Source organism: Nomascus leucogenys, chromosome 11, assembly GCF_006542625.1.
Source record: "Nomascus leucogenys isolate Asia chromosome 11, Asia_NLE_v1, whole genome shotgun sequence".
NCBI lineage: Eukaryota > Metazoa > Chordata > Mammalia > Primates > Hylobatidae > Nomascus > Nomascus leucogenys.
Genome location: NC_044391.1, coordinates 107,854,906 through 107,881,826, shown reverse-complemented (window position 1 = coordinate 107,881,826; position 26,921 = coordinate 107,854,906). Strand labels below are relative to the sequence as shown.

At 41.6% G+C, this 26,921-nt stretch overlaps 1 protein-coding gene across 3 annotated transcripts; it reads right to left on the bottom strand.

Moving 5' to 3' along the window:
• KNG1 (kininogen 1) lies at positions 1–26,517 on the bottom strand. Of its 3 annotated transcripts, XM_003256615.3 has the most exons (11): positions 26,109–26,487; positions 24,209–24,319; positions 22,238–22,322; positions 19,507–19,679; positions 17,424–17,531; positions 13,210–13,294; positions 12,154–12,326; positions 5,353–5,460; positions 5,145–5,231; positions 2,682–2,759; positions 466–707 (listed from the first exon to the last, which is right to left on the bottom strand). In XM_003256615.3, exons 1-11 carry the CDS (start codon positions 26,301–26,303, stop codon positions 627–629), a joined length of 1,284 nt encoding a protein of 427 aa, XP_003256663.2. In that variant the 5' UTR covers positions 26,304–26,487; the 3' UTR covers positions 466–626. The 3 variants fall into 3 exon arrangements, with proteins under 3 accessions (XP_003256665.2, XP_003256663.2, XP_012366089.2); XM_003256617.3 differs by lacking the exon at positions 17,424–17,531 and having other exon boundaries at positions 1–707; XM_012510635.2 differs by lacking the exon at positions 466–707 and having other exon boundaries at positions 1,680–2,759; positions 26,109–26,517.
• Positions 26,518–26,921: the final 404 nt, after the last annotated feature.

Below are 26,921 nucleotides of genomic sequence, written 5' to 3'. Positions count from 1 at the left end.
TCTCCGTCACTTTTTATTTTATTGATTTTCAATTCACTTCTTTACCTGGATCAGAAAGATAATTTCAAATTGTTTTGGAGGTTGAGTATTTTCTGATAGTGAGAAGTTGGTAGACATTGTATTAACAGAGATGATTTTTAAAATATCTTTGGTAATTAACTGGACCATAAGAAAACAATACTAAACAAGCCAAATTACTCTTAGCTAAGGCTTGGAAATCTGGAGAAAGAGGAAGAAGAGAAGGAGAGAGTCCTTAGATTACTGGTAGAAGCATGGCCTACTAACTCTTCTTTTAGCACCCGTGGTGGTAAGGAAGTCCCGCCTAAGGACTTCTGCCTTGGTTAGAGAATGTTCCAGTGTTGGGTTATGAGCCTCCATGGCAGAGCCACAGCACTGACTCTCTGACCAGCTGGAATTTGCTGCAGGATGGGTAGGGCTGAAAGGAGACGACTGTGAATTAGAGTAAGAATATCAAGACTGATCTTTATTTCACCCAGAGGCAGAGTGATAAAATGGCATTCTTCTCTATTTAAATTCTATCCCATCTTTCTTCTTGTCCTTCCTCTCAAAGTTGCTGACAGAGGTGGTTGGGGCTATGTGCCTGGAGTGGAGATTCTGCCCATTGGTCAAGAGACCTCCCTCTCAGATGCTGGCTCTGCCCCTGCCTTTGGGGGTCGACCCTTGTACTCGCAGGACCTTAGGTGACTCTGTAAGTATAGTAAAATGCAATTAATCTGATGTTATCATTCAATCTTTTTTAAAAAGTGGAGCAACAAGTTGACAAGGTAAGACTTTTTCCTAACATCTGTGGTTGTTTATTTAAAAGAACAGACAATATTTAAAATGAAAGACAAACTCAGGTTCAAATGCATCCAGTAAGTTGAAGCAGCAATGACATACACATCCAAAGATGATTGTAGCTATTTAAAGCCATATCTTGTTTTTCTAGGCAAAAGTACAACGCTGGTTATAAAGCATATACCTTCTTTGCACTATAAGGCGATGAAAGACAATCGTATTATTCTCTTTCTCAAAAATCAATGGTCTTCAAAGTCATAGCAAAAAGACTATAAAGTGAGACTAGAGAATAATTTCCTCATAAAATTTCGGAACAAACTTTGCATCACATTCCATAATATTCCCTTGTCAATTATTTAAAAAGTTTTATTAGCAAGCCTGCTCTATTATTGCTCCCTTTGCTTTTCATCCTTATCATTAAGCTTGGAGCTTCTGTAAACTAAGAATTACTCAATCTAGGCTCAGCAAAAATAAACAGAATATTCCTATAGGAAAGCCTGTTGCAAAGAGTAGTTAATAAGTCAACAGAAATTATTGACTTATGAGAAACACTCTCACTCAGAAAGGGCAGTGGGAGTACTTATTTGATATAACTAGCCCATTTTGGGAATAGAAAGTCAATTAATTTATGTCCCCCCTTTCCTCCCTTTGGCCAACCTTTCTTTCTTTCTTGTTACTTCTCTTTGAAATCTGGAAGTTTTTCTTATTATTTCTATTCCATTAGTAAGTTCAGCATTTAATCTCTTGACTTCCCTTATTTTCACACACATTCAAAGACCAGGTGCCACAGTTTATTAAGAATGTCAAGAATCTTTGTATGGAAATTCATGACATACGTTGTAAGGTACATATTTGTTATCAGAGAAGCCAACTGCAGCAGGCCATAAGGCACATTAGTTTGTCCATTTACTGTGCTAGTTTAGAAAACTTGGGAGGAAGATTCAGAAAAGATTTAGAATTGTGGCACACAATTTTATGCAGTCTGTGGAGACTGATGGTGTCTCCATTAGGAGTCTCACCACTTCTCTTTAGACTGTTCTGAAGCTGCACGGTTTTTGGTGCATTATATCAGGATATTTTCATCTGGACAATGGAGAGAGGGATATTGATACTTTAATAAAGTATTAAAGAAATACCCATAGCCACATAAATTAAGAAAGGGCATCAGCGAGATTGAAATAATAAGATTCTTTCATTTGTGTGGTTGGATTAATTTCACTAACTGACTTCCAGGGGCGTCCAGGACATTTTGGGGAGGTTGTGTCTGGAAAATCTGATATCGGGTTAAATGAAAGGCCATTTGTTTCTATCTGGATATCAGGGATCCAATCATCATCACTCTCTGTGGGAGCTGGTGGTATAGGAGGCATCATAGTTGCAATGAGATCAGAGTCCTGAAAGTCAGAAAAGGAAACTGCTACACCTGGCTGGGCTAGGGAAGGGATGGGTGTTGGCCCTTCTGTCTTCTCTTGTGTCTGTGCAGAAGGTGCAGTACTATCTTCAGAAGAGCTCGCCAAATGCTCTATTTTCCAACCATTGTGCTTTCCATCCTTTTTGCCTTTGTTTTTATGTTTTCCATGGCCATGACCATGCTTATGCTTATGTCCATGGTCAAGGACATGGCCCCCTTGGTGTTCAAGATCATCATCAAGTTTGAACTTATGTCCATGACCAAGACCATGCTGTTGTTGGTGTCCACGGCCAAGGCCATGTCCCCTTTGGTGCCCATGCCCTTGGTCACGTTCATGTTTATGGCCATGGCCGAGATTATGTTTTCTTTGTTTTTCATGGCCCCAGTCATGTCTACGAGTATGCCCTTGTTCTTTTCCTGAGTCCCGCTCTTCATCTTGTGCAGGTGCCATGGAAGTGTGGGGTGGACTTACAGTTGTTTCTTCTTTTATTTCCCCTATTTGTGATGATCGGAAAGGTGAAAAACCTGGAGGCCTTTTCATCAGTGAGATCTAAACAGAAAATATTAAGATGAATGTATTACTGCAAAAATCGTGCTATCGATGAGGGAAAAAAATGCTGAGATCTGGCAATGCTACCTTAGTTTACAATAGGGGAGGGGTTTGCCAGATTTTAAATACTATATTAACATCCCAGAAAGGATGAATAATATTTTTTGTCTTAACATTTGTGGACATTGATTATCGTTCTTAATAATACTATAAAATGGCCAGGCACGGTGGCTCACGCCTGTAATCTCAGCACTTTGGGAGACCAAGGCGAGCAGATCACTTGAGGTCAGGAGTTTGAGACCAGCCTGGCCAACATGGTGAAACCCCATCTCTACTAAAAATACAAAAATTAGCTGGGCGTGGTGGCACACACCTGCAGTCCCAGCTACTCAGGAGGCTGAGGCAGGAGAATCGCTTGAACCCAGGATGTGGAGGTTGCGATGAGCTGAGATGGCGCCACTGCACTCCAGCCTAGGTGACAGTGACTCTGTCAACAACAACAACAAAAAACAAACAAAAAAAAACGGCCAAACAACAACAAAAAAAACTGTAAAATAAGCTGGAGCGTTTTTGCTTCATCTGGGTGGTTGAACTAGCTAATCTCTAGGGTAGCTTCTGAGCCTATGTTTATGTAAGCACAGTATTTAATTATTGATACTACTGTTATTACCACCATCACTGCTTTTATCCTAAAAGGCCCTAAGTGGCTTTATGAACTGATATATAGGGAGCATGTATGCATGATCACTTTGTTGTGCTGAAGCACATTAGGACATATTCACAAGCTTGAAATGCAACCTGAGGACAATGTTTGTGTTAGACCATCTACATACCTACACACGACCAAAGACCAAATCAGAAAAGAGGGAGAAGAGGCAACTTGCTTCAAATATGTCGATTTGTGGATTAATTCTACCTACACTTTTGCTATCTGTGAGAATGTGTTAATTGGAAGCAGTGTTTGGTGATGCAAAGAACATGGTCATTGGAGTAAGGCCAGACCATACTGGTAATCAGCATCGTGATGAAAAGCGTAGACTCTGATTTGACCAAGAGTTGAATCCAAGTGCCATCAGCTTCACTTTTCCCTTCTGTAAAATAGAAATAATAACAGCACCTGCCTCACAGAGTTATAAGGAGGACCCAAAAATGTGGGTGAAGCCTTCAGTATAGTGCCCGGGACAGAGGAAGCATTTGATAATGTCATTACTCACTCAGGACGTCAGAGTCTTTCCAATTTTTAGTGTCTCATCCTTGACAATAGGGAAAGTGTTACTACCTCCTAGAGTTCTTTTAAGACTTAAAAAAGAAAGATGACGTCAACGAATGCTTTTCAAACTTGATTCATGCATATGAATCCCCTGGGGATCTTGTTAAAATTCGGTACCTGTAAAGTGGGGTTTGCGAGTCTGAATTTTTCTTTTCTTTTCTTTTTTTTTTTGAGACAAAGTTTTGCTCTTTGTTGCCCAGGCTGGAGTGCAGTGGCAGGATCTTGGCTCACTGCAACCTCCAACTCCCGGGTTCAAGGGATTCTCCTGCCTCAGCCCCCTGAGTAGCTGGGATTACAGGCGCCACCACACCCGGCTAATTGTTGTATTTTTAGTAGAGACAGGGTTTCACCATGTTGGCCAGGCTAGTCTCAAACTCCTGACCTCAGGTGATCTGCCTGCCTCAGCCTCCCAAAGTGCTGGGATAACAGGCGTGAGCCACCGCACCCAGCCATGCATTTTTCACACGGTCCTTGCATGTCAGCAGAATGCAGTGGAGTGCTGTATCTGGCCTCAGGTACACCTGGCATAGCCAGTGGTGCTCCCCCACAGCAGGACTGTAATGCACTAGGAGAGAGTCTATAGAAGCTTCACTGAGACACTGACAATGTGTGAGAAGTGATCAGGAGGATTGTTACTCTCTTTTTTTTTTTGAGGCAGATTTTTGCTTAGTCGCCCAGGCTGGAGTGCAGTAGCCACGATCTCCGCTCACTGCAAGCTCTGCCTCCTGGGTTCATGCCCTTCTCCTGCCTCAGCCTCCCGAGTAGCTGGGACTACAGGCGCCTGCCACCACGCCTGGCTAATTTTTTGTATTTTTTTTTTTAGTAGAGACGGGGTTTCACTGCATTAGCCAGGATGGTCTCGATCTCCTGACCTCGTGATCTGCCCGCCTCGGCCTCCCAAAGTGCTGGGATTACAGGCGTGAGCCACCGCGCCCAGCCTGTTACTCTCCTTTCTAGCCATTAAACAGAGATCAGCACAGAAGTGTGAGAGTTACTCCCCATTTAAAAAAGATAGCTCTCCAATTCATTTCAGTAATGGTTGATTTTCAACCCCCAAATATGGATTTTCAGAATGAGCAGAACTGACCCCACGCTGACTGTAATTAGAATCATACCATTCCCAGTGGGTGACAGTTGACAGTAGGGTAAATTTTTTTCTCCCAGGGCACCACATAAACTTCAGCCTTGCAATCTAGGCTTTGCTATTCATGAAAACAGAAGTCAAAAGAGAGACAGTGTTATTCACGAGATATTTAAAGAAATGATTCTAAAAACATCAAATAGGCTTCCAGTGGAAAAGTAGACAGGGGCGTGACTACTCACGCCAAGTTTTTTGGTCTTGCAGCTTTCGGTCAACTCTTCATTACTTTCCTTGGAACATGTGGTTTCCCTGGCCACGAAGTCAATAAAATATTTCTTGCCAGCCACCACCTGAAAAATTAATTAGTACAAAGTAAATGCTTAAAAATATTTGCATAATAAATCATTTATCTTTAAGAAATGTTAAGGGAGAATCTTGAAATTTTAATTGACCAACTTAGAGAGTTACATACAAAAAAGTACACGTTTGGCATTAAAGCTTGGCATGCATATTTAAAATATTTGGCTATCGGTTGGTCCCATTTCCTTTTCTAAGTGGGGGAAGAAATAAGCAAGCTGTAATTTTTTTATTTTTATTTTTTAGATGGAGTTTTGCTGTTGTTGCCCAGGCTGGAGTGCAGTGGCACGATCTCGGCTCACCGCAACCTCCGTCTCCTGGATTCAAGCAATTCTCCTGCCTCAGCCTCCTAAGTAGCTGGGATTACAGTTGCCCGCCACCATGCCTGGCTAATTTTATATTTTTAGTAGAGATGGGGTTTCTCCATGTTGGTCAGGCTGGTCTCGAACTCCCGACCTCAGGTGATCCACCTGCCTTGGCCTCCCAAAGTGCTGGGATTACAGGCATGAGCCACCATGCCTGGCCTATAATTTTTATTTATTTATGTATTTATTTGAGTTTTATTGTCCAACAGCTGTTAAATTCACTAGTAATTCAAGGGCTCAAGTTGTAATATCTAAGAATCTAACAGGAATAGGAAGAAAAACTTAAAATGTTTTTAAATATGCCTTATTGTCTTGCCAAATCTTGAATTGGTGAAATACTGAGTTAGTACTACTATAGAAATTATGTGGATTAAATTTTGTAATTAGAAAAATTATTTGGGGTTTTTATTGTTCTCTTACTATTTTTAATATTAAGAAATTATTTTAGGCTGGGCGTGGTGGTTCATGCCTGTAATTCCAGCACTTTGGGAGGCTGAGGCGGGTGGATCACTTAAGGCCAGCTGTTCAAGACCAGTCTGACCAACATGGTGAAACCCCACCTCTACTAAAAATACAAAAATTAGATGGGCTTCGTGATGCACACCTGTAATCTCAGCTATTTGACAGGCTGAGGCAGGGGAGTTACTTGAACCCAGGAGGCGGAGGTTGCAGTGAGCTGAGATCATGCCACTGCACTCCAGCCTGGGTGACAGAGTGAGACTCCGTCTCAAAAAGAAAAAAAAAATTATTTTAATCTCTAGCAACAGTTTTAATCACTACTCAACACTATCTTCCATTAAATATTTTGTGGCCCAATTTCTCAACCAAATTATTTAGTATTAAATCGTAGTATTTCAATGTGTTGGCCAGGAATAGTGGCTCCTGGCTGTAATTCCAGCACCTTGGGGGCCTGAGGCGGGCAGATCACCTGAGGTCAGGGGTTCGAGACCATCCTGGCTAACATATAATGAATCCCTGTCTCTACTAAAAATACTAAAAATTAGCCGGGCATGGTTGCAAGCATCTCTAATCCAGGCTACTTGGGAGGCTGAGGCAGGAGAATTGCTTGAACCTGGGTGGCGGAGGTTACAGTGAGCCATGATCGTGCCACTACACTCCAGCCTGGGCGACAGAGTGAGACTGTGTTTCGGGAAACAAAACAAAACAAAAACAAACAAACAAACAAACAACTAAACTAAAACAAATAAATAAATATTCACCAAAACCCAGGATGAGGAAGGCCTTTCTTAGGTGAAAAGCAGAGGAAAGAAATCTAAAGGAAAGGGAAAATATTAAAACTTGACTAGAGAAAAATGAAAACTGCTTCTGAAAAATCACAAAAAGCAAAGTAGAAAGGCAAGCTGAGAAAACTATGATATAGATCAATATCTGTATGAATATAAAACCCAACACTAAAAAATGGACAAAAGCCATGAGCAGGTATTTCAGAGAAGAAGTTAAAAATGGTCATTAAGGCTAAAAAAAAAGTTTAACTTCATTAATAAACAAAAACATGCACATTAAAAAAGCAATGAGACATCATTGTTAGCCTTCCATGCAGGCAAAGATGAAAACAAAAATTGATGGTACGTGGCATTGGCCAGGCATAGGAATCAAACAGCCTCGGTCACTGCTGGTAGGAAGAGAATTCAAATTAAGATCCTCAACTGGTGTCTTTTTTCTTTCATTTTTTTGAGACAGAGTCTCACTCTGTCGCCCAGGCTGGAGTGCAGTGACACACACGGCAACCTCCGCCTCCTAAGTTCAAGTGATTCTCCTGCCTCAGCCCCCCCAAGTAGCTGAGATTACAGGCAAGTGCCACCACGCCTGGCTAATTTTTGTGTTTTTTGTAGAGATGAGGTTTCACCATGTTGGCCAGGCTGGTCCCAAACTCCTGACCTCAGGTGATCCGCCCGTCTCGGCCCCCCAAAGTGCTGGGATTACAGGCATGAGCTACCACGCCTGGCCTCAACTGGTGTCTTATACCCAGGTGATGTGAATGTAAATTGGCATCATTGCAAATATTTGGTGATTCTGGCAATTTGCATCAAGTCTTATATATATACATATTCTTTGACATTTCTAGGACTTTGTCAAAGGAAAAATTTCTGCATGTGCACACACAGATCTTGGAAGTTTATTCATCTCAGCAGAGGCAGACAGGAGCATCAACAGCCTTGGGGACAGCAGCAGTGGTGGCAGGGCAAAATAAAACTTATACGAAACTGCAATCACTAACGTGTGAAAATGGAAGATTCAGGAAGTGTTTCGTATCTGAAATATGAACCCAACGTGGAATCAACATGCATCCAAACAGGACTAAATGTGCAAACCCAAGGCAAGATTAAAACTATAAAGTAAATATTTAGCAATTTGGCAAATTGATCATTTGGAGATTAGCTTTTAGCAAATTCATCATATGTTTAATTGATTTCCAGTAAATTGGCTGCTTCCACCAAGGCTGCCTTGGGTGACTATGTCCAAGCAACCAAATTGCTCTTCAAATGCAAACATCAGTAAAGATTCATCTCCCTAAAGTAAGTTTGAAATTCTTGCAATATTCAGATTGACTTGGCAACTAACTGATGGGTTACCTCTTTGTGTCCCCCTGGCATCCTTAATGTAGACACATATGCATACTAGAATGTTGATTCATTAATCCACAGAGAAAACTGTAACTACTAAGAAGACTGGGTATTCATGCTTGAGAATGAGTGGTTCTGTTTTTGATGGCAAACCTCTGACATACAATACGTGGTGGCCTATTCCTACAACATTCAGAATAAAGAATAAGGGAGCTGGGTATATTGGTGTGTGCCTGTAATCCCAGCTACTTGGGAGGTTGAGATGGGCACATTGCTTGCTCCCAGGAGTTCGAGTCCAGCCTGGGCATCATAGTGAGACCCCCATCTCTCTCTCTCTCTCTTGCTCCCTCTCTTTTTTTGTTTGCTCTGTTGCCCAAAGGGTCTTGTTCTATCGCCTAGGCTGGAGTGCAGTGGCACAATCACAGCTAACTGCAGTCTCGACCTCCCAGTCTCAAGCAATCCTCCCACTTCAGCTTCCCAAAATAGTTGGGACTACAATCACATACCACCATACCCAGCTAATTTTTTAATTCTTTTTTTTTTTAAATTATTTTTTGAGATGGAGTTTCACTCTTGTCACCCAGGCTGGAGTGCAATGGCATGATCTTGGCTCACTGCAACCTCTGCCTCCCAAGTTTAAGTGATTCTCCTGCCTCAGCCTCCCGAGTAGCTGGGATTATAGGCACCCACCACCACGCCCAGCTGATTTTTGTATTTTTAGTAGAGATGGTTTTTCACCATGTTGGTCAGGCTGGTCTTGAACTCCTGACCTCAGGTGATCCACCTGCCTCAGTCTCCCAAAGTGCTGGGATTACAGGCATGAGCCACCATGCCTGGCCTTTAATTCTTTTTTTGTAGAGACAGGGTCTTGCTATGTTGCTCAGGCTGGTCTCACTCCCGGGCTCAAGTGATCCTCCTGTCTCGGCCTCCCAAAGTACTGGGGTCACAGGCATGAGCTACCATGTCTGGCCCCCATCTCTCTTAAAAAACAACAATGAAAAAAGAATAAAAGAATTTCACAAGAAAGCAAAAATATAAAGTGAGAAGTTAAAGCTGACAAAAGCATGAATAGCATAGATTGGCGTCCCTTTCAAGTAAAACTAACGTGGTCATATGGCAATGAAATCAGAGAGAGAAGGTGGTCGTGTCTGGGATAGAAACAAGTGCTCAAGTAGCAGAGAGATCAAAGTGTCAGTTTTGATTTACTTTAATCTAGTTTGTTTACTTTTTTTCAGTTACAAAAGTAACATAGAAAATTAGAAAGATTAAAGTAGTGTTATTCCATCACCTAAAAATCACCACTATGACTATGAGGCATTCGTTTTTTTGTTTGTTTCTAGGTGGAGTCTGACTCTGTCGCCCAGGCTGAAGTGTAGTGGCACAATCTTGGCTCACTGCAACCTCCGCCTCCTGGGTCCAAGCCATTCTTGTGCCTTAGGCTCCTGAGTAGCTGGGATTGCAGGTGTGCACCACCACACCCTGCTAATTTTGGAATTTTTATTAGGTTGGTGCAAAAGTAATTGTGATTTTGCCATTACTTTGGCAAAACCACAACTACTTTTGCACCAACCTAATAGTATAGATGGGGTTTCACCATGTTGCCCAGGCTGGTCTCAAACTCCTGACCTCAAGCAATCCACCCACTTCGGCCTCCCAAAGTGCTGGGATTACAGGCGTGAGCCACTTTTTTTCCACATGATTTTCTGTACTTTAAAATAACACAACTGATAACATCATGTATATTCAATTTTATGCCTCCTTTTTTTATTGAATATTATAACACAAGACATTCCCCATATCAAGAACTCCTCACAAAAATACTTTTAAATTGCTGCTTAACACTCTATTCTGAGGATATGCCAGACATGATCTAATCATTCTCATATTAATCATTTTGACAGTTTACTATTTTTGCTGTTAAAACTGCAGTGAATATCTTTGTATATAAAGACTCCTACTTTAGATTCCTAGAAATTCAATTCTGAGCCAAAAGTATGAACTTTTTAGTGAGAATTTTTTCACCAGATTATGAGGATTATGTTGGCTTGCTGTAACAATTTGGCTCTATTTTGATTATTTTTCTTTAGCTTGTATTTAGGGAAACCAATTTTTAGTCTCTAAAATAGGGGTCTGTTCATAATCGCATCAGTCAGAGACTGTTGGAGTTGCTAGAAATGCAGGCTCTTCTTTTTCTTTTGAGATAGAGTTTTGCTCTTGTTGCCCAGGCTGGAGTGCAATGGCGCAATCTCAGCTCATTGCAACCTCCGCCTCCTGGGTTCAAGTGATTCTCCTGCCTCAGCCTCCCGAGTAGCTGGGATTACAGGCATGTACCACCATGCCCGGCTAGTTTTGTATTTTTAGTAGAGATGAGATTTCTCCATGTTGGTCAGGCTGGTCTCGAACTCCTGACCTCAAGTGATCTGCCTGCCTCGGCCTCCCAAAGTGCTGGGATTATAGGCATGAGGCACTCTGCCCAGCAAAATGTAGGCTCTTCTAATACAGTCACTCATTTTACAGACGGGGCCACAAAGGCTTAGAACGTTTGAATGACCACCCAGAGTGATCTGGGATGTGAGCGGCAGATGCTATGGTGGATCTGAGACTCCTGACTTCCAGAAGACACTCCTGTCAATCTTCTATTGACAGGGCATGAAAGGAGAGATGAATCCCCAGAGGGTACATTTGCAGGAGAGCGGGATCCCAGGTGAAAGACATGGAGGCAAGAAAGTGTGGAGCCTGGGCAATGATGAATTGACTGATATGGCTGAGCCCAAGACATTATGTGATATTATAATGAGAGATGAGTCCAGAAAGACATAGAGTAAGTCTTGCTGGCCCTAGCCCTGAATTTTATTAATTATATCACGGTTGCTATTGTATTTATTTATTTATTTTTTTAGACAGAGTCTCGCTCTGTTGCCAGGCTGGAGTGCAGTGGCGCGAAATCGGCTCACTGCAACCTCTGCCTCCCAGGTTCAAGCGATTCTCCTGCCTTAGCCTCTGGAGTAGGTGGGACTACAGGTGCGCACCACCACCCCCGGCTAATTTTTGTATTTTTAGTAGAGACAGGGTTTCACCATGTTGGCCAGGATGGTCTCGATCTCTTGACCTTGTGATCCGCTTGCCTTGGCCTCCCAAAGTGCTGGTATTGCAGGTGTGAGCCACCGCGCCCAGCCGCTATTGTATTTATATAGCATTTTAGAGTTTGAAAAAGTGATTTGACATATATTAACTTATTTGATCCTCACCTCAGTCCTTTACATATAGAAAACAGAGGCCGGGCGCGGTGGCTCATGCCTGTAATCCCAGCACTTTGGGAGGCCGAGGCAGGCGGATCACGAGGTCCCGTCTCTACTAAAAATACAAAAAAATTAGCCGGGCGTGGTGGTGGGCACCTGTAGTCCCAGCTACTCGGGAGGCTGAGGCAGGAGAATGGCGTGAACCCGGGAGGCAGAGCTTGCAGTGAGCCGAGATTGCGCCACTGCACTCCAGCCTGGGCGATAGAGTGAGACTCCGTCTCGAAAAAAAAAAAAAAAAAAGAAAACAGAGAGAATGTTGTAAAAGACTTGTCCAGGATGAAGCATACAGGGAGATTGGCACTTAAATTACCAAATCTAATGCACCAAATCACAGTATCAAATGTATGGTTTCCCAATCCAGAGCCAAGATCAGTGGCAAAATTAGCAATTTGCACATAGACTACAGTGTTACTGCTTTTGTAGTATAGTTTACACACCTGTACTCTTGCTTTTTTCACATTGTCAATCTTGAAATAGAAAGTTGCGTTATTCTCTGCATTAAGCTTTGTGATGGTGTGAGTCAGCGTCTCCTCCAGCTCTGGGCTGTTGGTAGGTATATCTCTGGGGCAGCCCACGCAAATCTTGGTAGGTGGTTGTACAAAATCCTCCCCTGAAAGGATCAGGTTTTAAGTCAGCATGTACACTGAAGTAGCAGCCTGGCCTAGCATCCCTCCTGCACAAGAACCAGCATCCACATGTATAAGCGGCCACATGGGAGCCCAGGCCCAGTAGTGAGTGGGTGAAGGTTGTCTGTCTGACTTTCACTTCCTGCCTCTCTTCTTTTCCCCTCCTCAGAGCACAGTGTACTTAGGGAAACATTTGCAATAGGAAGGTGCGAGTAACTCAATCAAAACGCTACACTTTTCCTGAATTTTTGCATTTTTGATGGAAACTGTAAAAAGCAATGCTTAATTTAAAGGAGTGATTCTCATGAGAAAAATTTAAGTGCTGTGGTTCTGATGAACAGGCAGCTTCAGACTACTCATTGTGGAATGCATACAAATGTTTCCCAAATATGAGAAAAGCACACCCTTGTTATAAGAAACACTGACTTGACCACAAACTCACACTATCTCCATTTCTTCCCATTATAACATGTAGGAAAAAAACCATCCTTAATTGAAAGGGTTTTATTCTGAGTGCTTGGAAATAAAATACAGGTCTCTCCAACTTACAACATCTGACTTAAGGACAACTTATAGAGAAGAGAGACCAGATGGCATTGTACCCAAAGGCCAACTTTGCCCAGGGGTCATAAATTTCCCTTCTGTCTTCATAAACCATTCTGACCACATGCAGAAGAGTCTGAGCTGCACCACAACTGGACAGGGAAGGGGTACAGTGTTCTCATCAAGGGGTGCATCTGTGTCTGCAGGTTACACAGACTTTGGAGTATATCACGGGAACCAAAATCCAACTTATAGGAAAAGACCCAGCCAGTTGTCTGGGACCACTATTCCTCTATTGCGGTGCCAACATGTGTTATTCCTTACCTGGATAAATGTCACAGTTCTGTGAGAAGGAAGCAATTCGTAGCTGAGTATCGATGTATGCATTATCTGTACATTCACCGGTATCCTGGTTTTTAAAAAGCATATAAGTGCTCAGTTAAAAACATTTTTTAGAGTCTTTAAAGTAAACAACTAGTAAAATTGAAAAATAGGACGTGTACTTTCCAAATCATTGCATAGAAAAAAAAGAAAGAAGCAAAACATAGTCTTACTGCAAAAGGGATACTAAGGTAACAGTATCAATAGCATCAACAAATACATGCATATACATAAGCACATGGAAAGCAGGAAGATCTAGTACAGAAATAACAGCCATGTAAGTAAAAAGGTAAATTTCTAAAAAAATAAGGTAAGACTTTCAGACTGTTAAAACACCAAATCAATGTATTACAGTTTCCAGAATCATCTTGTAAGAAAAACAATGTATAAAGCTTAAAAATAAAAGATGAACAAAGGTACATGAGACAAATATAAACATAGCAGGAACTAGAGTATTAGTAATATTGGACAAAGTAAAATTCATGATAACGAAACACTCATAAAGGTAGTAAAAATGATAATTTTATTTTTCAAAAGCATAGACCGGAAGGCATGGAATCAAAATACATAAAGTAGAAAAAATTACGCATGTGAATAGAAATGGATAGAAGTAATCATGGTGGGAAATTTAGTATGCAATTACAAATCTAAGACAGGGCAAGTGAATAAAAAATAAATAAGACCATAGAAGATTTGAATAACATAATAAAGATTTATTTAAATGGTATTTTCATATGCTACATATGATTTTAAATGATACTTTCATAAGTATCATACAAATTTGTATGTATTTGTGTGTGTGTGTGTGTGTGTGTGTGTGTGTATATATATATATTTTTTTTTTTTGAGATGGAGTTTCTCTTTGTCACCAAGGCTGGAGTGCAGTGTCGCAATCCCAGCTCACTGCAACCTCTGCCTCCTGGATTCAAGTGATTCTCCTGCCTCAGCCTCTCAAGTATCTGGGATTACAGGCGTGTGCCACCACACCCAGCTAATTTTTTTGTATTTTTAGGAGAGATGAGGTTTTGCCATGTTGTCCAGGCTGGTCTTGAACTCCTGAGCTCAAGTGATCCACCCACCAAAGTGCTGGGATTACAAGCATGAGCTACCGTGCCCGGCCAGTATCATACAAATATTTTTAATTGTTTTTACACCAGGTCACAAAAAGACCCAATAAATTTTACAAAGCAGAAACAACACAGGGTATGTTCTTTCACCTCAGCACCAAAAAGAAAAAATAATCTCTAAAAATTCATAACATGTTTAAACAAACAAAAACAATATACTTGGAACTATAAACATGTTTGCCAATAAAGTTAGGGTCTTTCTTGGATAAGGAGAAAAAAAAACCCAAAATAACAAAAATGAGAATTCCATATAATGTTATTAGAACAGCATTCTAAGTTAATTTTTAACTCGACATGATTTCATAATTTAAAAACAGAGGGAGAAAAACAAATAGAACAAACAAATAGAAAGACCTATGCCTAGGTCTCCAGAAGTGAGGGGAAAAAAGAATAATAAACAAACATAGCCAGGTGCTGTGTGATAAGTCACTTTGGGAGGCCGAGGCGGCGGATCACTTGAGGTGGGGAGTTCGAGACCAGCCTGACCAACATGGAGAAACCTCATCTTTACTAAAAATACAAAACTAGCCGGGCGTGGTGGCACATGCCTGTAATCCCAGCTACTCGGGAGGCTGAGGCAGGAGAATCACTTGAACCCAGGAGGCGGAGGTTGCAGTGAGCCAAGATCACGCCATTGCACTCCAGCCTGGGCAACAAGAGCAAAACTCTATCTCAAAAAAAAGAAAAGAAAAGAAAAGAAAAGCCTACATTTCTAGCAACTCCAATAGTCTCTGACTGAATTTGGCTATTCTAGATGTTTCATATAAGTGGAATCATACCATATTTTTTGTGTGTGTCTGGCTTATTTCACTTAACATAATATTTTCAAGCTTCATCCACATTGTAGCATGTATCAGAATTTCATTCTTTTTAAAGGGTGAACAGTGTTTCATTGTGTATATATAATAGCACATTTTGTTTATCCATTCACCTGTTGATAGACACTTGGGTTGTTTCAACTTTCTGGCTATTATGAATTTTGCTGCTATAGAAATTCATGTATAAGCATGTGTTTGAATATGCGTTTCCAGTTCTTTTGGGCATATACCTAAGAGTGCAACTTCTGGGTCATATAGTAATTCTATAGTTAACTTTTTCAGAAACTGCCAAATTATTTTCCATAATGGCTGCATTTTACAGTCCTACCAGCAATGTACAAAAGTTCTATTTTCTCCATGCCCTTTCTAATACTTGTTATTTTATGAACAAAAAAGAAGTTCTTTATATATTCTGCATGTTAAACTCTTATCAGATACATGATTTGCAAATATTTTCTCTCATTCTGTGGTTTGTATTTTTACTCTCTTGATAGTGTCCTTTTTACTTTTTTCTCCAATTATGAAATAAATGCATGCTCAATTAGAAAACTCGGGAAGTATCAAAAAGTTCCAAAAAATATAAAGAATCAGAAAAAGTGGCCGGACGCAGTGGCTCACACCTGTAATACCAGCACTTTGGAAGGCCAAGGTGGGTGGATCATCTGAGGTCCAGAGTTTGAAACCAGCCTGGCCAACACGGAGAAACCCCCGTCTGTACTAAAAATACAAAAATTAGCCTGGCATTGCAGCAGGCACCTGTAATCCCAGCTACTCAGGGAGGCTGAGGCATGAGAATTGCTTGAACCCGGGAGGCGGTGGTTGCAGTGAGCCAAGATTATACCACTGCACTCCAGCCTAGGTGACAGAGCAAGACCTCTTCTCAAAAAAGAAAAAGCACCCACAATTCCAACTGAAAGTTAACTACATTCTATATTTTGTCATAATTTGTTTTCCATCACTTATTGTATTTACATTTATTTTACATATCTAAATAAATCCGTATGTATAGTTTTGTATCCTACTTTTTTTTTCACTTAACATTGTAACCATTTTACTATGTCACTAAAAACTAAAAATTTTTGATAGCTGTATCATATTCCACTGTATGGATATACTGTAATTTACTTAACCATTCTCTAATGTTGCATAACCAATTTGTTTACAATATTTTTCTATTAAAAACAACTGAAATTAACATCTTATGGTCTGGATTTCCCATATAAACAAATTAGAAGCAGAATTACTAGATCAAAGGACTTGCAGCATTTCCTTGGCTAAAGCACAGTCTTCTGCTCAAATGCAAACATCCCTGGGCACATATCATGTCTTAGCCATCTTAACATTCACTAGCTACTACTACCTTGAGATACACCATTTTAATATAATTTTGGTTCAGATAACAAGATACGATGCTAGGAAGGACCACTAAGGGCTAGAGACTCAGGGTCTGTTTATTAAAGATAAAGGTAGGGAAGGGAAGGTGAGAAAACAAACAGAAAAGTTTGACATGAAGAATAACCCTGGGTAGAGCAAGAGAGCAGCATATGGGCATTGAGCACGTGGGGAAGAAAAGGAAATATTAAAGTGTGGAGACATAACAAAGATACACTTGACAGTTCAAGCACTTTGTCTGTTCATAGTCCCTGGTTATACTCTGTAAATACTTATTGCTGGCCAGGCACAGTGGCTCACCTGAGGTCAGGAGTTCTGTAATTCCAGCACTTTAGGAGGCCAAGGCGGGCAGATCACCTGAGGTCAGGAGTTTGAGACCACCCTGGCCAACACGGTAAAACCCTGTCTGTACTATAAATACAAAAATTAGCTGCACGTGGTGGTTGGCACCTTTAGTTCTAGCTACTTGGGAGGCTGAGGCAGGAGAATAGCTTGAACCTGAGAGGCGGAGGCTGCAGTGAGATGAGATCGCAGCACTGCGCTCCAGCCTGGGGAACAGATTGAGATCCTGTCTCAAAAAATAAATAAAATAAAATAAAGTTATAAAAAATACTTATTGCTAGCTGTGCAGATTCTTTGGCCAGTTAGGTAAGGCAGCTTGACCAGTGACATGAGCTTGAGGCTTCCTAACTGAGTGTGAATGTGAATTGCTGAATGTCATCTAAACTTTTTGTGACGGTCTTCTCACCCAGCTTGATAGTTACCATCAAAATGTAAACAAAATGCTAAGAACTTTATCATTAAATTTTTGCCTACTTACACCATTCGAAAGGGACTTGCAGTCTGGAGTTAAGAACAGAAAATTCTCTTTGGAACAATTCGTTTGCACAATTGAGTAGGTAATTCGAAAGTTCAATCCAGCCACTACCTGAAACAATTTCAGATTGAATATTTAAAGAGCAGTTTAAACATTATTCGCTGTGGGATATGAATGTTATGAGGAGTTTAGAAAACAGTGTGGCAATATAATAAGTGCCCAAGAAATACAAATTATTATTATTACTAGGCAAAAAATGCTGAATAAACATTGAGCACCCTAAGATTCTCACATCACACACACACACACACACACACACACACACACACACACACACACACCGCTAGCTATCTGAAAATGACAAGCAATATATATATTTTTCTATTTTTCAGCCAGTTTTGGAACATGGATTTCCTTAAGTAAATCCTAACAATATTTCCTCTGCCAGGCTGCAGAGAGAAATGTTTACTGAATTTCATAAAATAATAATGCCCTTCTAGATGGATAAAGAAAACTTTGGAGGGGAGTCGTCTTTACTATTGGGTCCTCAGGCTCCCAGGTTACCAAGTAGTAAGATTTCTCCTACTTTATTCTGGGCCGCTCCCACCCTGATAGCTCTATGCAGACATAATTGAGTAAAACATGCGTGCATGAAAGCAAGTTGTAAGGTTTATTAAACGCAGAGAATGTTACTGACCAAAGGGAATCACTCATAATAAGAGGCTGAAATACGAGAGACCCAGTCAACTACCAGAAAAGTCTGGGAGGGCCGAGCGCGGTGGCTCATGCCTGTAATCCCAGCACTTTGGGAGGCCGAGACGGGAGGACCACCTGAAGTCAGGAATTCAAGACCAGCCTGGCCAACATGGGGAAACCTTGTCTCTACCAAAAATATAAAAATTAGCCGGGTGTGGTGGCGGGTGCCTGTAATCCCAGCTACTCGGGATGCTGAGGCAGGAGATCTCTTAAACTTGGGAGGTGGAGGTTGCGGTGAACCAAGATGGCACCACTGCACTCCAGCCTGGGCAACAGAACAAGACTGTCTCAAAAAAAAAAAAAGAAAAAGGAAGAAAAGTCTGGGTGTACTGAATCATTAAGAAGATTTGTAGCTGAGTGCAGTGGCTCAGGCCTGTAATCCCAGCACTTTGGGAGGCTGAGGTGGGAGGATCGCTTGAGGTTGGGAGTTCGAGACCAGCCTGGGCAACATAGTGAAACCTCGTCTCTACTAAAAATACAAAAATTAGCAAGACGGGGTGATGTGCGCCTGTAATCCCAGTTCCTTGGGAGGCTGAGGCAGGAGAATTGCTTGAACCTGGGAGGCAGAGGTTGCAGTGAGCCAAGATCGCACCACTGCTCCAGCCTAGCCAACAGAGAGAGACTGTCAAAAAAAAAAAATTTACAGATATGTACTTTTTTTTTTTCCGATGATATGGGAACTGTAACTTAGTGGGTACCCAGAAAGCCATGCCGACCGTTTTAGACACAATTTAATATTTTGGAGCTGTGTTTAACTCATGATGGCTAGGTGATAATATAGTTTTCTTAAAATCCTAAGGCCAGGAGATTGAGACCATCCTGGCTAACATGGTGAAACCCCGCCTCTACTAAAAATAATAATCATAATAAAAATTAGCCAGCTTGGTGGCGGGCGCCTGTAGTCCCAGCTACTCGGGAGGCTGAGGCAGGAGAATGGCGTGAACCCAGGAGGCAGAGCTTGCAGTGAGCCGAGATCGCGCCACTGCTCTCCAGCCTGGGCAACAGAGCGAGACTCCGTCTCAAAAAAAAAAAAAAAAAAATCCTAAAATGCTAAGGCCAGTATGACTTTTCCTTTTCACTTCTCTAGGAAGAGCCTGTAATGACAATTACCCATTTGTTAAAATCAAACATCAATGGAAGGGGGTCTGATTCGACATCTTTTCTCACTTTAGATATTGCACTATCCGACTCACTTTGACTAAGGAGAAAGCCCTTCGCTTCCTGTGCTAGTCACATGAAAACACCACCAGCCATGCATTCATACATTTTAAATGTGAAGATCTAACAAATTTTAGTAATACTGTGCTACTTAGAGAATTAAAGAACAAACCTGTCTTTGGGCCCGTTTTACTTCATGAAGCGTGAAGAGGGAGGAATGTTGAGTGTTGTTGTTAAAGTACTGAACGCCGTGTCTCAGAATGGGCTCCAGGTCTGGGCTCTGCGTTGATACAGGATGCACACAGCCGAGGCAGTCGTACTGGGCTGTCACCACAGGGCCCTCGGCTTAACAAAGAGCAGACAAAAACACAGCATTAATGATTGCAGTCAGCATTCGCATACATTGCCCTAAACAAAGAAGAGGCTGGGCATGATGGCTCATGTCTGTAAACCCAGCAGTTTGGGAGGCCGAGGCGGGCAGATCGCCTGAGGTCAGGAGTTCGAGACCAGCCTCGCCAACATGGTGAAACCCCATCTCTCCTAAAAATACAAAATTACAAAATTTAAAATACAAAAATTAGCGGGGTGTGGTAGTCCCAGCTACTCGGGAGGCTGAGGCAGGAGAATCACTTGAACCCAAGAGACAGAGGTTGCAGTGAGCCGAGATCACGCCACTGCACTCCAGCCTGGGCAACAGAGCAAGACTCTGTCTCAAAAGAAAAAAAAAAAGAAAGAAAATATTTGTAAACCATGCATCCCACAAGGGACTAACATCCAGCATATACAAGGAATTCAATCAACTCACCAATAAAAAAACCAAGTAATCCCTTTAAAAAGTGGGCAAAGGATCTCAGTAGGCATTTCTCAAAAGAAGACATACAAACGGCCAACAGGTATGTGAAAAAATGCTCAATACCACTAAGCATTAGGGAAATGCAAATCGAAACCATTATGAGATGAGATATTGTCTTACCCCAGTTAGAATGGCTATTATTAAAAACCGTTTGTATTAAATTACCAAGTAATGTTCATAACAGATAGCCCTAACCTACTGGTCAATAGAGGCAGAGTCCATAAAAAGGGAACGTAGCTGCAGAGTGAGTGGCACACCTGGAGGGACCCCCCGGGAGCCTGGACTTCTTCACCCACCGAGCTCTCGCTGCCTGCCATGTAAGTGGCAAACACAGCCAGGAGGATATGGAGAAAAGGGAACTCTTACGTACTGTTGGTAAGAATGTAAATTAGTACAACCACTATGGAAAACAGAATGGAGATTTCTCAAAAAATGAAAACACCAAATACCATATATCCAGTAGTCCAGCTACTGGGCATCTACCCAGAGGAAAAGAAATCAGTCTATCAAAGGGGTATTTCCACTCCCAGGTTTGTTGCAGCAGTATTCACAATAGCAAAGATATGAAATCAACTTAAATGTCCATCAAAGGGTGAATGAATAAAAAAAATGTGGGGGACCAGGCGCAGTGGCTCACACCTGTAATCCCAGCACTTTGGGAGGCCGAGGAGGGCGAATCACCTGAGGCAAGGAGTTCGAGCCCAGCCTGGCCAACGTGGTGAAACCCCATCTCTACTAAAAATACAAAAATTATCCGGGCATGGTGGTGATGCCCATAATCCCAGCTATTCAGGAGGCTGAGGCTGGAGAATTGCTTGAACCCGGGAGGTTGCCATGAGCCAAGATCGTGCCACTGTACCCCAGCCTGGCCGACAGTGGGAGACTCCATCTCAAAATGAAAAAAAAAAAACAAAAAAAACAAATTGTGGTATATATTCACAACGAAATAGTATTTGGCCATAAACAAAGAATGAAATAATATCATTTAAAGCCACATGGACAGAACTAGAGGTCGTTAAGTGAAACAACTCAAGCACAGAAAGACAAACTTCACATTGCTCTCACTCATATGTGGAAGCTAAAACAATCACATGGAGATAGAGAAGAGAAGAGAAGGACAGATACCAGAGGCTGAGCGGGGTGGGGGGCAGAACGGGGAAATGAAGAGGTTGGTGAATAGGTACTGAATTATAGTTAGATAGAAGAAATACATTCTAATGTTACATAGCAGACTAGGGTGTCTATAGTTAGCAACAATATATTGTATATTTCAAAGTAGCTAGAAGAGAGGACTTGAAATATTACCAATTCAAAGAAATGATAACTATTCCAGGTGATGGATACCCTAAATACCCTGACTTAATCATTACCTGTTCAATGCATGTAAAAAACACTCACATGTACCTCATAAATATGTAAAATATTATGTATCAGTAAAAGAAAAAGAAAAGGAAAAGAAGTTAATACATGTAAGGTGCTTTGAGTCATGGCTGGGACATAAGGACTCAATACATCTTAGCTATTACTTTTATCCTGATTGTTGCTAATATGTTATTATGATTAATATGATAGTATGTTATTATGATAGTACCTCCAGGCATATCATCTCATTTCAGCCTCACAACAGTCCTGTGAAGTGGGAAGTGCTCTTACCTCCCTTTTCTAGACAAGGAAAAGGAGAGCCAAGAAGGCAAGGAGCTCTGAAAGATTCCAGGCCAGGTCTGCCCTCAAAGCTTACACGCTCCTCACTCTGGGACGCTGCCTACAATGGAGGGCAGGTCTTATGTCTTCTGGTTCTTCTACTGAGCCCTTGCACACAATGGGTACAATGCAGCACACGGGAAGAGTTGGGACAGTCCTAAGGGGATGGTGGTCATGAGCCTGGCTCAACCTCCGGGCTCTGCCGCTCCACCCAATGCTCCCTAACTGTGCAAATGGCTTTACTACTGCCACCCTCTGGGAGCAAGCAGAGCCTGGTCAAGATTGTGTTCCTGGCTCACAGAAATGGTTAATTTCCCACCAGGGCAGTGCCAGAGGATAAACCAGCCACCTGGAGTAATCTGGCAGGTCTGAGTAGCCACGGAGAATTTCGTACTGCCCCTCTTCCCCACAGTTGCCGTGCATTCTCCAGTGGCCTAAAAAGAAAAGAAAGAGATCATTTATCCTAATCTTTCGGATGGGAAAGTCTACCTAGTACTGTTGCTAAATGTGGCTTTCTTTAAAAAGCAAAACAAAACAAAACTTGTGAAGATTTTATCCAAAAGAGTTTTGAAACATGAGAATAAATTATTTTAATAACCCAATGATTACTTTATATAAGCCACTGATATTCATGAGATGCTGGAGGAAAGACAGTGTAAATGGTGAGGTTTTAAAGCTTGAGTCTTTGTTTTGAGCCCTGGTGGTATTTCTTTTTTCTTTTCTTTTCTTTTTTTTTTCTTTTTGAGACAGTGTCGCTTTTGTTACCCAGGCTGGAGTGCAATAGTGCGATCTTGATTCACTGCAACCTCTGCCTCCTGGATTCAAGTGATTCTGCTGCCTCAGCCTCCCAAGTAGCTGGGATTACGTGCGTGTGCCCCCACACCCAGCTAATTTTGTATTTTTGGTAGAGATGGGGTTTCACTACATTGGTCAGGCTGGTCTCAAACTCCTGACCTCAGATGATCCAATCACCTCGGCCTCCCAAAATGTTAGGATTACAGGCATGAGCCACTGCACCTGGCTGAGCCCTGGAGCTATTTCTTTCTAACCAAGATGGACACAGAGGTCTAGAACCAGCCTGCTAAATACTCCTCTTATCCAGCTCTCAACTTCGGTGAGTTAATACTGTTCACATAAACTTCAGTTTAACTTAATAGAATGGGCAAGACCTTGGCATCAAAATGTTTTTCAGTTCCAGCCTTGTCACTTGCTAGCTCTTACCTCTGTCGTGTCCCCTTGACTCTCGGAGTCTCAGTTTACCCATGTTGTAGGAGATGGGACACATCTATCTCTTAGAGTTGTTGTGAACAATATGTGTGCAAACACACACAAAGTGCCTACCAGAGGCCCACCACACAGCAGGCACTTAATAATAGGCAGCTGTTTAATTGTTATTGTTGAACAGTGTTTTTGTTTTGTTTTGTCTTTTCATTCTTCAGTCATATCCATTGGATTCTAAGTGACAGATACTATTCCATCAGGATAAAGCACACCTCCCTTTGTCCACACAGACCCTAGAAGCAGGCAGTACAGGGCACAGCAGCTACTTATCCCCACCCTACAGATGAGACGATTGAGAAGGGAGAACCACCACTGCAAAATCCTAGACTCTTGACTTGGAGTTCAGTATTCTTTGGTAATGGCAGATGACTGGCAGTCATGTTTTACGTTCTGACATAAAAGAAGGAAATCAATCCATGAAAAGAGAGGCTTGCTTCCGAGGCAGATACTGTTTGAAATCTTTCTTAATTAAAGCAAAACAACCAGCTATGGTGTGCCAGGCCTATATGTTAGGTATTTGGTTAAGATAGCCATTGTTATCAAAGTTATTTGCATAATTCATCTAATTTCATCCTCCAACAACCTGATGAGGTCAATATGATCTCCCACATACAGCAGAGAGTGCCAGTTCTGAGAGGTCACGGCTCACCTGCTATCACACAGCTCACAGAAGGCAGAGTCAAGATTTGCACTCAACATTGTGCAATGGAAGCACCCACGCCCTCCCCTCGCCAGCTCTTTGGCTTGGCCCAAATGTCAATCTGTTGTCTCTCTGGAGTCTGAGCCACATGTTCTGGCTGGACACTAGAGCCCCCTTCTCATGGAAAGGCTTTCTCCATGTTTAACTGCTGGCTTCTCCATGATTTTTCTGTCTATACAAGAACACAGATATAAAGCATTTGACTTTTCTACACATTGGAATGTTTATTTGCATTTCTCATAAACAGGCTCACCAGTAGTCATTATTTCTACATGAGTAAAAAAATCTGGCAGGGTCAACGCAGAAAACAGAAGGCCCAAGAATGGCCAATACACTCACCGCTTCTGCAGCATCCTTGTAGTCACAGTCCTGCCAGGTTTTGCCACTTTGAACAGGACAATCCCCCTCCTTGATTTCGTACTTGAAGGAATAAAACGTGTCAGAGCTCACCTGAAAAGCAGCCAAAGATATTTAGGTTTCATCCAGCTGACCCAATAGCAAATAATTCTAGTGGGTTCCAGTAAAGTTAGGAATATTGATCTTTGGCTTGAGAGCAAAGCATTCACTTAAAATATATTTATATTTGTATCATAAACATTTATGTGAAAGAATGTTTATCATATACTCACAATGTACTTCTAAAGATTACAAAGCAGTATGCATAGTATTAGCCCATTTTTGTCAAAACTGGTTTATGTATAAGTCTATGTCTTTTAAAAGTCTGGAAAGATACACAGCAAGCTGTTAAAATGTTTGTCTGTCAGTGGTGAGATTATAATTATCTTTCACATTCTTCTTCAAGCAAACATTTCTTTTTTTTTTTTTTTTTTGAGACGGAGTCTCGCTCTGTCGCCCAGGCTGGAGTGCAGTGGCGTGATCTCGGCTCACTGCAAGCTCCGCCTCCCAGGTTCACGCCAGTCTCCTGCCTCAGCCCCTAGAGTAGCTGGGACTACAGGTGCCCTCCACCACGCCCGGCTACTTTTTTGTATTTTTTAGTAGAGATTGGGTTTCACCATGGTCTCGATCTCATGACCTCGTGATCCACTTCCCTCAGCCTCCCAAAGTGCTGGGATTACAGGTGTGAGCCACCGCGCCCGGCCCAAGCAAACATTTCTAAGTGGTCTTTTTCCCCTAATGAACATATATGACTTTTACAAATTAGAAAAAGCAAACAAGAAAACCTTAAACAAATGTTAACAGTTATCTCTGTATGGTGGAATTAATTATGGGTGATTTTAGTACTTTTATTTGGTTCGTTTTGTTTCCTACTTTTTCTTTTTTAAACAGCTTTATTGAGATATAATTTACATGCCATAAAATTTACCCACTAAAGGCATACAATTTAATGTTTTTTAGTATATTTACAACCATACCCACAACCCATTGGGTACCACACCACCAATAAACTGTTGCTTGAGATCACCATGAAGCAGAATTTCTCACATGACTGTACTAGATTATGAAAGAAAATGGCTCGATTTTACTTTCAGAAAAAATAACATGTCCACTGTGTTTATTTTCCTTTATCCCCATGTTGTCACATGGCTAGTTTTTTTTTTTCTGCTAAAGTAACCAATTGCTTAACATTCCCAGAGATATAGTCTTTTATAGTGAAATTTGTTTAAACATACTCTTGAAAGATTGGTATTTCTTTGAACAATGCATCCTGCCAGGATTTGTCTCCTACTGGAGTGCATCATTGCAATAATATCAAAAACTAACTAAAACATTGCTGTTAAACCTGGTACTGGCTGAATAGCCATACAGACTTCTGTCTAATTCTGTAGAATCACATTAAACTCATTCCTCACTCCTCTTAGACATGCCCCATGAAGTACCCCCTCCCATTTAAGGTTTGGAGGTCTATATTTTTTAGCCTAGGGCCAGAGACCAAGTGAATTCTTTTGCTGCAGTCTAACTAAATTCCTAAATTCTCCCACCGTACTTGGTCCTGTTCAGATTTCTCCATCTACTTTTGTTTCATTTCACCCTAGATTCTACTTCTCTGATCATCCAGGAAGCCAACCTGCCTGAGGACGAGTCATACTCTGTCCTCCCACCCCAGGCCGGAGAGTGGTATCTGTCTTTCCACAAGTTGTAAGCTTCTACCTTTGATGATCACATATTTGGTGGTGGTGGTGGGTGGTGGTGGTGTGTGTGTGTGTGTGTGTGTGAGGCCTGGGCTCCTAGTGATAGTACAAATCCCAAGTGACTTCAAGGTTAAACACAATTCACTCACCATCTTAGTGGCTTCGGTTATGCGGTACAATACAAACTGGTTGTTACTTTGGTTTTGACTATTATATTTCTTCAGAGCAGCATCCACAGCTTTAAATAAATCCTTGTCATTGCAGTCAATTTCCTCAGACTGTGATTCCTGGGTTAAACTTAGTAGCAGCCTGGAGCAGAGGAAAAGGATGGTAATTAGTTTCATGATCTAACAATCTCCCTCTAGGAGCTGAGGGATGGTTTCACCAAGAATCAAGAGCCAACTGGGATACTGAATTTGACAATCTCCAGCCTCTTGTTTCTTCTGTCCTCCTCTCTGCCTCAGCACTCAGGGCACTGGTTGGATTCCTGCTGCCAAACGCTAGTTGCCTTGTTCCCAAAGGTTAAATGGCTCTGCTGGGTTATCCAAACATATTTACAGCTAGAACATTGCAACACTGGGGTTGTTAACCTGCTCATTTGCATTTGAAAATCACGTGGGAGCACAGTGCATAGTTCCATGTGATTATACAACTTTATGTAGCAAATCAGAGCAGAATCTGATGAAGGAGGGGGGAAGAAAGTGCCTACTAACTCGGTTACTCCCCTGTGACTTTCGGAAAGCCATTTTTGAAGGTCACTACATGGGTAAACAATGCAAGAATGAGTACAATGTGCAGACACATTTCATACAAAATTTCTTTGCAGGATACCTACCTGCATAGAAGCAGACTGCTATTAATTCTATTACATGCCTACGAAGCTCATGCACAGGGGCATCCAGTGAGTTCCGGGAGTCCCATGCAGGACATTGGCACAACTGAAAATAAAATATGGGCGTCCT